The following is a 16,081-nucleotide window of genomic DNA, read 5'->3' on the forward strand; positions in this document are numbered from 1 at the left end:
TACAGTATGTCTCTTATTTTAAGCTCCATGTACGTATCGTCTCGGATTATCTAATTTTTGTCTTATATTAATGTAACTGTGAAGAATCATAATTCTATCTTTTAAACTTCTATTTACTCTTGTATTCGTTAATATTTATCGTGAACCGACCGTCCCATGACGGGAACCGACGTCGTAGCTAAGCGATTCCATAAGTCCCTTAAACACTTGTTTAGTTCGATTAACTTTGCGCAAAGTTGCTACTTTTTTTTAATGCTGATCAAATAATAAAACGAACTAACCTTTTATGACCAATTTAGAAAATATAATTGATTGATTGAAATTTCATAAATGACGTGCTAAAATCGCCGAGATTCACGTTAGTTCAATCATGTGATTCGCTGTTTTAATGAGTGGAAACGATAGATTTTGTGTACACGACAATCAAGTCGAGGGTATCAAATCAACTTACAAAATTATTTACCCTTATTTTTGATGTGAATCTAACGACCATAAATATCATTTATTATAGCTTTTGTATATAATAGGATTAGTATTTAAGACAGCATATACACGCATAGTGTGTTCGTAATAGTCTTGACATCCAACAAGTACAGTAGGCAGATTAATGAAACCACTTTATTTATTCATATTTTTGTTAATAAATAGTTTTTACAAAGTTGCGAATAAGTTATTTAGTGACGAATTTATTTCGTTTAACTGTTTCGTACCTTTATAAAGAACGAGCGAGATTGATGATGGCAAATTTTCAAAAAAAATATAGGATTCAGCAGATGGAAAGTTTGGTCAACGTAACAAGTGAATTTGTTAATTAAAATCGTATTGAATGTGACAAATTTATCGGAAAAGAAAATGGCTATGTGGGTAAAACAATTTCATCAACTTTTGTTTGGTTCATAGTGAAGATCTGTGAGTAAAGGTGCAAAGATGCTACTTTGTATTGTATTGTATTGAATAGATATAGAATTATTACCTAATTTTTCAGGTATCTAAAAATAATGGTACCGTGACCATGGCTCATTTCGCCAGGATTTTAGCTTACTTAGAAATACTCCTTTCCGCCGACGATTTCAATCTTTTAGTCAAGAAATATATGAAAGATTGTTACACCGTCAATTACTATGCTTTTATATCGTCAATTAATGAAATTGTTAATTATTTAAACGCGCACGGTATTTTAGATATATGCGGGGTAAGTCAAAAACATACCACGGGGAAAAGTAAAATACGTATCTCTATGAATTCCTGTTATTCTAGGATGTGATGAGTCTCTTTCCCGGAAGGGTGATTAACGCCGAATTACCAAAATTACCACGGCCGGAAATAGGTAAATCTTTTTTCAAATTTTGAGATTATATATAAGATTAACAACTTGGTACTTTCGCTTTTTACTGATCGAGAGCCTTGCCCTGCAACTCCCAAAATAAAGGCGCGATGGGTTCCAAAACTGTTGAATTTCGAGAAAAATTCATACGGATGGAAGTTTGTCGCTGTTTATTGACGCAAAACGATTTTTTCAACGCGAATGGCTACACTATTACCCTCCCGAAAGCAAGGAGTCATCTAAAGAGTGGAGGAAGCGGCGCCCGTGAAAGGGAACACAACCAGGTCCACGGTAAAGATAATGTGTACTGAAAATGAAACAAAGAGTAGGTAGAAGGTTTTGGTTTTTAACAAAATCAGGTATATTGAGGAGGATTAATTTAATTGTATGCTATTTGGACATTAAGAAGGTTACTTGGAATTTCTTGGGGTCAGGTATCAGTCAGGTGTGGATGGATTATCGTTTTATCAAGGGAATTTGTTCGGAGAAATGTCTACCAGTATTAAGGATTTTCAAATGCAAGGAGTCATCTAAAAAGTGGAGGAAGCGGCGCCCGTGAAAGGAAAGACAACCAGGTCCGCGGGAAAGATAATGTGTATTGAAAATTTTCTGAAAATAGCCCGCTATCGCTCGGAACGGAGGAGCATTCCAGTGGGAAGTGTGATTCTTTTCCAGGATAACTCACGGCATCATACCATGCGTCTCACGCCCAAACTAGTGAGAGGAATGGCCTAGAAATTTTTATAAAGAATTTTCGATAATAAAGTAATATGGCAGAACGTTAGACTCGATTATATTTGAACCGTCGTCGTTTTTACTCTTGATTCCTAAATATTATTGTTCAAAGGTAAAATTATGGCTGCAAGAATTTTTGGTAAACAGAATATATTTCATCCAGTCTTGAACGATCCCAAAAAAATTGAACACATCTTAACCACGATGTCCAATTTACAAGATCACGTTCTGAAAAACCGGTTGAGAGTCTGCGAATTTTTTAAGGTATAATTTTCATATTAACTCATCATATTAACTCATGATATTCTTTGGTTTCTACTTTTTCCTTTGGATATTATAATAATATCGCTAAGCAAAAATTGTTTACTACTTAGTCAATTGATGATCAAATAGTTCATGAACTCTTTATTGTAAAATTTTTCAATGAAATTAGACCCAATAATAGTGATCAAATGACCAACATTCCGACGAAGCTAAATTTTGGGTACACCGGTAGAAATAAAGTCCCAAAATTTCCCATTGATGTGTGCTAAACAATTTTTCAAAGTCTTTATTTCCACATAAAAATAAAGTAATGCACAAAATTCATAAAACGTACAACGTTCTTCTTTTCTTTTTTCTTCTTCTTTTTCTTCTTCTTCTCTAGAACTCTTTTTGTCATTTCGAGCGTCAGAATATTGCGATTTTGGTTTTCAATTATTCCACTCTTTCCTATCTAGTTTGCTAGTTCATTCACCTGTTATATTGTTTTGTCTTGAATTCCTCTTTGCTGGGCAAGTTCTTGTAACCAAAATTTCTGGATCAATATATTGTGAGTTAATTTTTTAGGATTTTGATCCATTAAACTGCGGCAGAATAACAAATTCCCAATTCCATCGAGGTTTGGACGCTTTGGTATTAGCTGGTAAACAGAGATTTTTTTTGTCACTTCCCGATGTAGAAGCAATAACTAATCAATATCGAGATCCATGCGATCCGAGTAGAGTGTGCTGGAAAACTTTTGAAGACGACATCGACCACGTCTTCACGGTTAAAGTAAGTAATAGTTTTCTTACGACAACATACGTAAATGATGCTTTTCACACTGTTTTTATCTTCATAAAACACAAAATGTCACCAGGGTGCAGGAATGTGTGATAATATTGAAAAATATGTGCTTTTTCCATACATTTTTCATCAGATTTCAATAAAAAAGAAAATAGTAGACATAACCTCACTTAGCTATAACTGCCGGTGGTTTAAACATTAATGCTAAATCTAGAGGTTGACGAATGGAAACATTACACTTTATCTAATTTAATTTCCCCCCTGAAGCGCTAGTCTTAGTGTCGAAGGTATTGGAGAGATAGCATAATAAACAAATTTCGATGACTTAAAACTTAAACTTACTATAATATATCAAAAAAACTATATATTAAACTAGGACGCGCGAGCTAACTCTCTAGAAACAACACAGCTTTGCTTAGATCTCGGTGTTCGAGATTTTATCGCTTCGTAGGTAGAAGGTTTTGGTATTTCACCAAGTCAGATATAATGGGGAGGATTAATTCAAGTGTATGGTATTTGGACATTAAGAAGGTTACTTGGAATTTCTTGGGGTCAGGTATCGGTCAGTCAGGTGTGGAAGGATTATCTTTTTTCCAGTGATCAAGTCAAGAAATTGTGTTTGTATACGTGTGCGTGCGTCTGTATATATGTGTACGTGTGAATAAGGAAAACCAGACTTAATAACGTTGTACGAAACGAATTTGTCGCTTTAAACGCCAAAGTTCTAGATGCTGCTGGTGTGGTCGAGCTGGTGCGTTGTCCTCCGCAGGGTAATCCATCGGCTGTGGTTAGTTATCGTCAGTTTGCTGTTCCGGATTTTGAGCTGCTGGTATATGTCGACTTCGTGGTGGTTAGTCACGACGTCGTATAGTGATGACTTGACCACTTGACCACGATTTCGGACTTGAGAATTTCGGTAGTTATAACGAAACGAGGCTATTCGCTGATTGTCGGACTACTGCACCCCCCAATTAATACCGTTAGTCATTTTCCCTGTTCTCGAGTTTTGCTTATTACGTTATGGGGTTAGCAGTTATGGGCGCTAGTCCTAGTGTCGAGGGTAGTGAAGTGGTAGCGCTTTAAGCAAAGTTCGATAACTTAAACTTACTATAATATACACGCCTCGCCTGGGTTCGTGTAAGTATGAAACAAAGAGCAGGTAGAAGGTTTTGGTTTTTAACAAAGTCAGGTATATCGAGGAGGATTAATTTAATTGTATGCTATTTGGACATTAAGAGGGTTACTTTCTGAGACAGGTATCAGTCAGTCAGGTGTGGACAGATTATCGTTTTATCAAAGAAGTTGGTTCGGAGAAATGTCTACCTGTATTAAGTATTTTCAAAAGCAAGGTCACAAGGCGTTGTTTGATTTGTGTATAGAGAATTAATATTATTTTAATTATTTTATTTACATGTTTGTTGAATCAACACTACATAACACATAGTCCATAGAAGTTTATATATACCCTGAAATTATTTGTACGACCAATAAGAAGCGTTGACAGTACGATGCGGGTTTCCGTTATATGCTGTGGTTACCAACAGAATTGGGTAGCATTCGTCGACTACCAGCAGGGATGAACGCCAAAAATTTACGAAAATACTGCTTCCGTTCTTTGACCTGAACACGAGCTACAACGCCCATGTCTAAGAGGGAGACCTCTGTGTCCCGTTCTTCTTAGAAGAATTAATGGCGCCCGCGCTTGCGCTTGGCGTCCGTCACTCCTGTCATGTGGTCTCGCGAATGTAAACAAAACAGACCAAACTTGTTTCTTTTTGTAATTTCATTATTTTTATCTAAAAATGTGATTTCCTTCATAAAACTTCAATAATTTGATTATAGGTCTTAACATATAATGTCCCAATTGTTCCTAGTCATTTGAACAAACCACTGTTTCGCGGGCTTGTCTTTTTGGAGCCAACCAATCACGTGACTGACCGCTCGTGTTGCGACTTTCCTATACAGGGACTTTTCGATGTAAAAGCAGCGACTCAACTGCAGCTAGAGCTTATGCTGACTTATAGACTTTTCCGTTCGCGTCCGCGATTTGAAGGTCGCGCTGGGAGATAGTCAATTTTTATGTTCGACGTTCCAGCGCCTAGTCAATGAAATCGAGTATCCAGATGATGTAACCAGGCATGTGCATCAGCGATAATAAAAATAACAGCTTCATTATTGGCACGAACGTAAGAGTTTATAAATTCAACTTAAAAATGGTAATCGTACAAAATTTAATGTAGCTCTTGTATAACTTGTTCAACGGGTTACTATATATTTTCGATTGTTTGTTCTATTCTTTTGTGGCAATTTTTGAATGATGAAAAAGCTTAGATTTATTGCTGTGGAAGTCATAGGACGTCTGCCGGTTTCAATAATTTTATTGAAGTAATAAATGTAGAGTTACTCTGCATATTTTTAACATCTTGACAATACACTCAATATTTATGTGTCAGAAAAGCAGAATTATTTTCTTTTCTATACTGTTTCTCAGAAACAGTTTGATAGGATATTCTTCCTTCAATAAGTTGTCCCTTTATTTGACAATGGCAGGTACAAAAAGGTATATTGGTTAAGGTAATACTCTGTTATATTGTCAGATACAACGAGGTCCATTATTATGTTTATATACCAGGAATTTCATGAAATTCTTTTAAACCTATTTCTTGATAAACAGCAAATACTTAATCTTCGTATTGATTGAAAATGAAAGATTGTTACAAGACAAGAAATTCATCAATAATCTGTTTGATATTTTTATGGGTTTTTCAATTTTGTTGTGTTCAAATGATTACATTACCACCACGCACTGAGCTCTACTTTTTCACTGCTATACTAGCTCAAGAGGTTTGACTCTTTCGAACCTTCTCATTATTTCACGTATGCCCAGCAGCTGAAAAGCCTTGTGAAGCCTTACTTCCTTATACATTTTTATTATTTTTGTTTGACAATAGTAGGCGGTTAAAAAAACCGATGAAACTAACGTTTTATAAATTTGAAAATGAAAGTTTATCAGAACACTGTTCACACTTTTGAGTCTACTAAAAGTAGTGCACAATTTGGTTGTTTGTAGCTGAGTGTCCAGCATCAAGTCTGGTTTTGAAAATGTTTGTATTTGCAGCAGTCACTGTCTCTCCCTAAAGCGACGTTCTCTGAGAGTAGGGCAAATATTCTTAGGCGTTCTTCATAGCATAAATGTCTCAGCAGAGGAGGTATTTTAGTAACCCTTCGCTAAACTCGTTCTGAAACCTCAATATCCTTCCCAAAATATGGATTCCACACGGAATGCGCAAATTCAAGCTTTGGTCTTATATACGTTTTGTAAAGAAGTCTTATCATCTCAATTGAGTGATCCTTAAAAGCTTTTTGTATTATATAAGTGAATGAATCGGCTTTCTTGACTATTTGGTTAATATGCACATCCCATTTCAGGTTATCGATCACTATAACTCCAAGATCACATTGCTGATTAACTGTAATAATCTCCACACCGTTTAGAGTATAAGCTGTACCTAGTTTCTTATGTTACTGGTATATCAGAGGTTTATAGGAGATAAAGTAGACCCTGAACACTACCTTGTGGTGCACCAGCTCCAGACTTTATCGGTTTTCATTCTGAATATTGATGTTCGCATCCAATACGACCTGTTACCCATTAAATGACTCCATGACGGCTGTGAGACAGATGTTTCCTGCTAGACTAATTTCCAAAAGAGGTGATATCCCTTGGCTCCCACGTAGCCCTGACTTGGCGCCTCTTGATTATTTTTGTGGGGACACCTCAAATATAAAGTCTACATGAATAATCCGAGGGAAATAAGTCAGCTAAAGGAAAATATCTGCCGGGAAATGGCAGCAATCTCACCAGATGTTTCCTGCAAGACTAATTTCCAAAAGAGGTGATATCCCTTGGCCCCCACGTAGCCCTGACTTGACGCCTCTTGATTATTTTTGTGGGGACACCTCAAATATAAAGTCTACATGGATAATCCGAGGGACATAACTCAGCTAAAGGAAAATATCCGCCAGGAAATGGCAGCAATCTCACCAGATGTTTCCTGCAAGACTAATTTCCAAAAGAGATGATATCCCTTGGCCCCCATGTAGCCCTGACTTGGCGCCTCTTGATTATTTTTGTGGGGACACCTAAAATATAAAGTCTACATGAATAATCCGAGGGATATAAGTCAGCTAAAGGAAAATATCCGCCTGGAAATGGCACCAATCACACCAGAGTTTTCACAAATCTGCGTTCGCGTTTAGAGGAGTGCCGTCTTCAAGAGGGTCGTCATTTAGATAATGTTATTTTTAAAAAATAGACTCAATTTAATTACCTAATCTTTTGTTTCAACAATACCTTATGTATTTATTTTTTTAGCCTATACTAAAAACTATATAGTATGAATTTTAATTATTTGTTTTTAGGTTGATAACCAAGGTCAAAATTGTTGATTATATTTTCCAGTTAATTGTTTTAGGGTTTGGAAAAAATGCCTTCGTTAGTAGTTGATCCGCCTCCGCAAGCTGTTCGTGATTTACCAAGATTAGGTGGCAAGAATTGGCAATCAGTTAATACAAGAAGTAGAGACTTATGTGAAGACGCAGTTGATAAAGTTAAACAAAAAATCGTACACAGACGAATATTGTTAAAACCAGTTTTCAGAGATTTCGATAAGTATGCAATTCAAACATATTCTTTCTAACATGCCTAGATCCGCGAAAAAATTATTCCTTCGTTCACGTATTGTGGCACAGTAGTCACACGCACAGAACGAATAAAATATAACCGATTTCTGTTTGTTTATATTTAGAAGAAATATGAATTCATTTTTTTATGTTAGTTCCGTTTTATTCAATTCTGTTCTACCTACTCATTCCTCCTTAGGTAATTTCTGTTATTTTTTCCGCAACTCTACAGCTACAAAGTTGAGTTCAAAATGTTTGAATAAAAACGTAATAAGCCGAATAACATTTTACATCATGTATAATTGATTGTTTGGGAGATAAAATTAGAAAATACTGAGAAAAACATTTGGCGAAAGGGGATTTTAAATATATGAAATTGATCTAAAATATTTAGATCCTTCTACTATTTGTAATAACACAGGAAAAAATCTTATTCTAAATAGAATATTATTACGAACTCGTCTACGACATGGACCAAGAAGACTGTCCTCTTCGACTATGTTACTAGAATCTAAAATTCGGTAGATGCGCCGGGGACTCTCCAGGAACAGATGCGCGAGTTCTAAAAAGAACATCTATTTACATGTTTTTATATGCGGTGGCGATTTGTTTATATTGTTTTTATAGAATCAATTTCTAGGAAGGCCGTCTACATTCTAGAGCCGACTTATCGAGAAATCTTTTTATATAAATACCCGTTTGTTTATCAGTGAGGATGTCAACTCCACAAGATGATATTTTCTTACGCAAGAAGCGTTTCCGGCGGCAGCGATAACACACACCTCAAGACGTCCCGACAACCAAGAAGATGAGAGAGTATAGTCAACAAACTAACTCTTAACAAAAAGATAAGACCTCCAGAATCTCCCATAGAATTCAGGGAAGAGGAATGAGTCTACGCGCGAAACTGCGACGTGAACAAGGATGAGGACCTGTCGAAATCACAGGGGGTGGTGGAATGTTCTTCTTCGTATCCATCTGGGGATTTATCCGGAGGTGGAGGATTAGGGAAACGGGATTCCTCACGCGCGCGCGCACGTGTGGGGATGTGTGTGTGTGTGTGTGTTGACGAACACCCGGGGAAAGTGGAAAAATTATATAAGTTAGTGAAATTTTAGCGGATAATTTAGTGAATAGTAAATAGTTTAGTGTACTTAGTGTTAGCGTATAAATAAATTAATTTAGTATAAATTCACCCGTATGAAAAAATCGTTTGAATGAAGAAAAACATTTCAATATTTTATAGAGCGACTAATTTGAGGTAACATCCATTTTCTCTTTACTCATGACAACTAGCGCTGAGGGGTGTCCAGAAACAAGTCAGAGGTCAACATACTTTTCTGGGATAAGTAGCCAGAGGGGAGGTACATAAATTTTTATAAACAATCGACTAGAAACCACGAGGAGGATTTGGAGATTTGTCGCTGCTGGACTATCCACAATATGCCTTCCCACGACTTAACTTGGTACCGGCAGGTCGACGATGGCCACACCAAGCTTGTAAAAATAAAACTTGTAGGGCTAAATAACTTTTCCCCTTTTTCAGGCATAACAACGGTCACGTGAGTAGATCTCAAATGAGACAAGCACTCCATTCGAATGGTATCCTTTTGTCCGACGACGAATTATTCGCTTTGGAAGAGCGATATCGTAACGACATGGGATTCAATTATTTCTGGTTTTTGAAAGATGTAGAATCTCGACCTGTTGAACCTCTGGTAATTTATGGAACAATAATCAATTCAAACAGTTGTAAAACTATTCGTTTAGCACGCGAAGCAATGAAAATAAGGTTAATCATGAATGTATGTGTGTAAGGTGTCATATACCTAGAAGATGTATCGTGTTTTATTTTCTTGCTGGTCCTGAGGATACTCAGTGTTTATAACTGATCTATTACCCTCACTTGTATTAGATGTGGAATGGCTCTAGGTGACAGATCTTCGTCTTCTATTTCATACGCTCTCGGGTGTAATGCTCTGGAGATTCATAGTTCTCCACATTTCGCGAGAATGTGAATAGAGGTAACAGAATCTGCAAGCTCCACTCTCAGCTAAACCTAGACTCTAAGGTGTCCATTGAGGCGACAATTCCTCGACAAGGCTCATGTTAGCAATCATAAATTGTTCTTTCGTTAAAGTTTTCCAGGAGAAGCTTTGCATGTCTCAATGTAGATTGTTCCAGAAACTGGTTTTTCCTCTATGTACCTTCTTTACTAAAGGTTTATCATCATAAACAGTTATTTTTGCTCCTAATAATAGTGCTTGTTAGTACGTCTCGTAGGTTCCTCTCCAAACATCGTTTTGCATTCATCCATACATCATTAATTACAATTACAATTACAATTACATCATTAAAAAATACTCTCCCTTAGTATTGAAATCAATACTTTAAACGCTTATATCTCATTTAATTTTGATGCTAGATGATTTTGTAAAAAATCATACGGAAAGTCTGAAAAATTACTTTAAAAATGTTTATTACAATTTTTTATGAAAAATTGATCGTTTTTCCGTTATTTGAGCTCAAACCTTTGCATAAATTTACGAAAAAGAAAAAATTGGCTTTCAGAGATCGACAACAAAATGATATAAGAGGATTCGGCCTTGTCAAACGTCAAAAACGATACATAAAACGTCAAAATAGTCACTTGACTATATTCTTCTTCTAGAAACATTATATATTGATTTATTGTTAATTGTTTTATGTCAGGTAATTAGTTTCGTCGGCTAAACGAATGGACTATAATAAGTTTCGTTGGATATTGTAATTAAGGTCCTAACGATCAACCACTTTCTAATAACTAATAAATAAATCAGTTATATTGATATATCTTGTGTTGTAGTATATTAAATTCCTAGAAGACCGAAATAAAGTAAATGCCGAGCATCCGAAGAAGAAACCAACGAGACAAGAAAAGGATATTGTCTTAATCATGGCGAAGATTAAAGGAAAAGTGGTGAGAGAACGAATAAGAGTTATGGAGTTTCTTCGAGACTTCGATCGTTCGAATTCTTTAGTTATCAGTAGAGAAGATTTCCGAAGAGGTTTGTCGGTGTGTCGTTTCGAATTGACGGAAAACGAAGTTGAAACATTAATGGACGTGTGAGTATTTTCATTCATCATCTTAATAAATCGTTGTGAGTCTTTGCGTTATTGACATTAGTTCATGGATTACTGCTTCCAGTTGAGAACCGCGTTGAGAACCGAACTAATACCGAGAGAACTATTGCATAAGACCTCCTTCGAAAAAAACGTAAAACCGGTCGGTCTTTTTGTCTATATCCACATTTCAAGTGTCTTCGCAATGCAGTTCCCAAATCAGAAGATGTTAGATCGGCACTTTAGGTGATCCTAATCCCATAGGAAACTAGGACACAAGCGACTTGGGTCAGTTCGGCGAGGAGGCTGGAGATTACGAGTGAAAGTTTGAATTTACACATCTTTACGTATAAACATATAATAATTTCAATCCCCAATCTCACGTGAGATTTTTGAAAATGTATGTTTCTAGTGTAAATGCTTGAAATTTATTCTAAAAGAAAAAAACTTGAGCCTCCAGTTCCGGAAGGTTGTTATGATCTTTTAATATATCGATAAATAAATGTTACAGATTTGCTTCTCCGACGAGGAAGGGCTGCGTCGATTATAAACGTTTTTCTGATACCGTCGAAGAATCTTTTACGCAACAATGCTTAGAAAGGGCTCCTCTAATCGTACCCATCCAACACGTACCCACCAGAGATTGCGAAAAGAATTTCCTCAACTTCGACGAAAGGATCAAAGTATCCGTGGCTCTACAGAAATTGGCCAAAAAGCCCGATCTACAAATGAATTTGTCTTCTGTGTTGTCGGTAAATATGTTTGTAATTTATTTAAACGATTTTCGACAAATAATCGTCCTCTGAATACACTGTTTACATCACCACTACACTGATTAACGCGCGTTTCGATAACCAAGTTATCGTCTTCAGAGACTAAAGAGTTTACCTTCAGTCCCTGAAGACGATAACTTGGTTATAAAAAAGCGCGTTACTCAGTGTAGTGGTGGTGTAACAGTGTATTCAGTATGAATCACCAACGGTTCTAAAAATTCCAACTTAATCGTCCTCTATTTGGTTCCCTTCGTTTCACAAGATATTCCAAAAATATAAAGTGAGTTATTCAACTCAAAACTTTGTTAAAAAAACAATTTATTAGGCAAATTGAGGATAAAGTTCCTTTTTGTTTCAATAATCTGACAAGTATACTCGACGAATATCAAACTATTAAGAACCCAGTATCAGTTTACAAACTACCTTAAATACTAAATCTTATCGTATACAATAATAACTATAAATCATCATAAATTCAGTAGATGAGGTTTATGGTCGTTCATAGTGACATTAATATAAGATTAAAATAAATGATTGAAGATAATACGTTAATGGGGTTGAAGTTTACAATCTATAAAACTGACATAAACACGAAATATAAACTATTAAGTAGTGATGACAAAATTAATGAGGTTAGAGATCGTAGTCATAAATAAGCAATTGATAATGGCACGCTACTGTGATAAGGGAATCTTTGAATCACTTAAAGTTTATTTCAGAAAGGTATAGAGTAATAAAACCTCATTAGGTATGCAAAGGGACCACAGAGTGACTACCTAAGTAATCTCTATACAATATTTCAAGACCTACACCGAAATTGAGCCGAACTGGACGGAATTCCCAATTTTATTACTCTATACCTTTCTGAAATAGACTAAATATATGATTAAGTGATCTTAAGAAATGAGGTTGGTTCCCATAAGGAGTGGTGAGATAATTAGTTAAAGTAGAGCACTGCTTTCTGACTTCATTACTTTTTTTGCACAGTCTCAAGGATGCTTCAGATAATAAATTTTCTGCTGCTCAGTCCTTCAATATTTTTTATGGCTTTATTTATTCAAAATTTCTTCAATTTTTACCAGGTTTCCAGTCACCCTTCCTCCAAAACATTCCCAAACCATCGCCGAGCCTTCGCGGTGTTTAACATCCGTTCTGCGCACAAGCACAGATTCGTTGAGCTCTGGGTCCGTGAGTCGTCGATCACGTTTACAGATCCAACGTGTCACAACATTTTCTTGTGTCTTGTCAATATGGAAGTTGTTAAAGTGTATAATTTAATGAATGAATTATGGGGTGGGCAAAAACTTTTGATCGGTAGTGTATATGTGGTGCAAATAACCGATCCTCAGCCTATGTCCCATTAGTTATGAGTGGTGTTATATATATTTATTAGTCTATGACACATGGGACGATAATTTTAACATTATGGGTTTTTTTATGGACCAATTAGTGACGCATTGTTTATTCCAATTTTTATAAATGAACCTCGTCGATACACAAACGCGTACTTGAAAACCTTTATTTTGTTTTCTTTGGGGTCGTAACTTTTAATAAGAGAGTGGAAGCAATCCGAGCAATAAGAGGACGTTCAATTATATCTTTGGGTTTTATGAACGCCGCCTACTGCTTTTCGGAAACTTTCAACAATAAGGTTATTGTGGACGTCTTTATCGGGTTCAAATGTAGTTATTATTGGAGGAAAATCTTCGTTTTATAAACGAAAGTTCGCTCAAGTCAATGAGAAATTAAATATCTACAGCGAGGCTCTGAATTAATGGTCAGAAACCATTCTGTTGCTAATTAGAACTGGGTTCACGGGCCCCTTGCATATTTGGACGTTTTTCTATTTCGAGAGCTTCTCGAATAATCCTGAACTTGAAGGAGCGGAGTGGGGCGATAGTTTCGGTTCTATTGTTTGTCCGGTATGGACACGATGTTGGGCAGGGGTTGAGGAAATATCGGAATTGTTGACAGACAACAAGTGTTCCTTGGCTCTGATGGAAGTACGTCGATTTGTCTGGCCAATATAGCCAATCTGAGCAGGGGATTTCATACACTCGATGGTGGTCATTGGATATTTTGTCATTGACAGATCTGATTAGGTGGGAGAGTTTCTGAATGGGTTTAAAGATTGTGCGAATGTTGTCTGTTACACGTTTGATGTAAGGAAGGGACACCCTCATTTGATCTTTCAAACCAGTAGATGCTCCTAGAAATTTCGGTTCTGTTGTAACCATTCCGAATCAATGTTTGCTTCAAAAAATTGATTACAGATGGTAGACTGGATTCGTAAATCGTGATACGAGTGTATCAATGGCAGAGTTAAGTTGAACCGGATGATGGTGGGATCGAGCGTTAAGGAAACGATTAGTGTGAGTTGGTTTGATTATGGTTGGTTTTTCTGATTATGACGTCAAGGAACGGCAGAGATAACTTCTCCTCCTCCTCCATCGTAAACTGTATACAAGGATGTACGCCATTCAGATGGAGCAGGAAGGAATTCAAAGTATCTCTTCCATGGGACCAAATGACAAAAGCGTCATCAACATATCGTAGCCAACAACTTGGTCGGGAGGGCAATAACTGAAGACACGAGGTGATTCCATGAGAGCACCTTTGAATTGCTGGTAGTAATTTCCTTCGAATATAAAGTAGTTGCTGGACAAACAATGTTTGATGAGCGAAAGGTAATCTGGGGCGATGTGGTGACTATTGTCTAATATATATTATATTCTTGTGCAGCGTAATTTTCTCTATAACGTACTAAAATTGTAACGAAATCAGAGGGTTGTAACATAATCTAGATAATAACCAAACAATTGCATTTTGATTTGATATAAATCACGCCCTCTTAAGAAAGCCCGTCCCTCTAAGCATCCACTCCCGGATAAATCCATGTGTGGATGCAAAGGACATTCCACCACCCCCTCTCATTTCGACAGGTATTCATCTTCGTTCGCGTCGTACTTTCGCGCTTAGAATCCTTCCTCTTCCCTGAATTGTGTGAGAGATTTGGGAGGTCTTATCTTTGTGTTAACAGTTAGCCTGTTGGCTATACACCCTTGTTTTTTTGGTTGTCTGGACGTCTTAATATGTGTATGTTTTCGCTAACTTGGGTAAACCCCTTCTTCAAGAAGAGATATAATCCGAATGGTCCTTCGCCTTGTTTAAAACTGTCTCCAATGTATAACTCGGCATTTGCTTACGAAAAGCGGAGTTACCGTGTTGGGGGGTGTCCTCTTGTGGGTAGTAATTTTTTAATAACCTAACTTACCCTTTGTTTTTTTTGTGAGGTGATTGAAATGCATTTATGCACGTTTAGAGGTTCCAAATGTCATTTGCCTCCTCTACACTAAACATTGAGTATCCTGCATATTCTGCAGGATACTCAATAGCTCAGACTTCCTTGTCCTACTGGAGCTGGCGTTTTCTTAGCAGCTACCACGTAGCTTCCTCTTAATTGTTTGCTTTTCGAGACTGACTGACTATTTGTTTCTATCTTCTCCAGGTTTTTCGGGCATCCCCTTCAGTAGCACGTGCTTTGTCCGTGGTGAAATCCTTGACACCTGTAGCAATGTACAGGTCCGACGTGTTTTTTCTATTCAACCAAACTTGTCTTCGTGTGGCATAGGTATCTCAGTTTTATGTAGGACTGCTCTATTACCACCATTGATATTGGTGGTAATTTTCAGGTGTTGTCGACGTTTTTTTACAAAATTGTGAATGAAAAATAATATTCCGCATGACAAAGAGTTGATGTTAGGTTAAGTTTTTGACCTTACTTCACTGGACTAACAACATTTTTCAAATCTGTAAACGTAGTATGACAAATATTTATATAATCAATTTCTGACTTTTCAGGACTTTGATAAATCCAATTGCGGAACTGTATCACAAACGGCGTTCTTAAAAGCACTAACTCTTAGGGGAATGGATAGATTGATATCCAGAAACGAGTTCGACACTATTTGCAAATGCTTCACTTTCGAGAGAGGTATGAGAGATGAAGTCGATTACAGAGCGTTTATGAAAGCTTTAGATATCATATATGCCACCGAAAAGTATAATCCGTTCTAATTGTTTACACATTTACATCAATAAAATAATGTAAGCACGATTGGGATTTTATTATTCAATAATTGGCAGTGTGCGCAACGAAAAAATGATTGCGAACAATCATGCTAGACAATGGTATGTAAGATTCGTATAAAAAATGGTCTTAAATAAAATATTTGAAAAGTTATTATAATGGAAAAAGTAAGTATGTCCCGTTGTCTGTAATCAAATCTTCTTCTTCTTCATTGTACGTTAGGAATTAGTCCTGTGTTTGAATCGATGGTTGCCTAGCTGCAGCTGGGATGATGAGGACCAGCTTTCATACCATCTTTTAGGTAATCGTCCTGGTGGTCGGGATATA

General features: G+C 36.6%; 1 protein-coding gene across 1 annotated transcript in view; it reads left to right on the forward strand.

Moving 5' to 3' along the window:
* The window catches only part of LOC130896515 (uncharacterized), a 19,462-nt gene extending 3,683 nt beyond the window's left edge, over window positions 1-15,779 (forward strand). The window contains exons 5-13 of the mRNA XM_057804678.1: window positions 986-1,192; window positions 1,258-1,327; window positions 2,172-2,323; window positions 2,888-3,094; window positions 7,582-7,778; window positions 9,336-9,507; window positions 10,635-10,894; window positions 11,403-11,643; window positions 15,526-15,779. Coding sequence (XP_057660661.1) covers window positions 986-1,192; window positions 1,258-1,327; window positions 2,172-2,323; window positions 2,888-3,094; window positions 7,582-7,778; window positions 9,336-9,507; window positions 10,635-10,894; window positions 11,403-11,643; window positions 15,526-15,741 — 1,722 coding nt within the window. The 3' untranslated portion in view covers window positions 15,742-15,779. The remainder of the gene's footprint in view (window positions 1-985; window positions 1,193-1,257; window positions 1,328-2,171; window positions 2,324-2,887; window positions 3,095-7,581; window positions 7,779-9,335; window positions 9,508-10,634; window positions 10,895-11,402; window positions 11,644-15,525) is intronic.
* Window positions 15,780-16,081: the final 302 nt, after the last annotated feature.

The sequence above is a fragment of the Diorhabda carinulata genome, chromosome 7 (assembly GCF_026250575.1).
Source record: "Diorhabda carinulata isolate Delta chromosome 7, icDioCari1.1, whole genome shotgun sequence".
Taxonomy (NCBI): Eukaryota; Metazoa; Arthropoda; class Insecta; order Coleoptera; family Chrysomelidae; genus Diorhabda; species Diorhabda carinulata.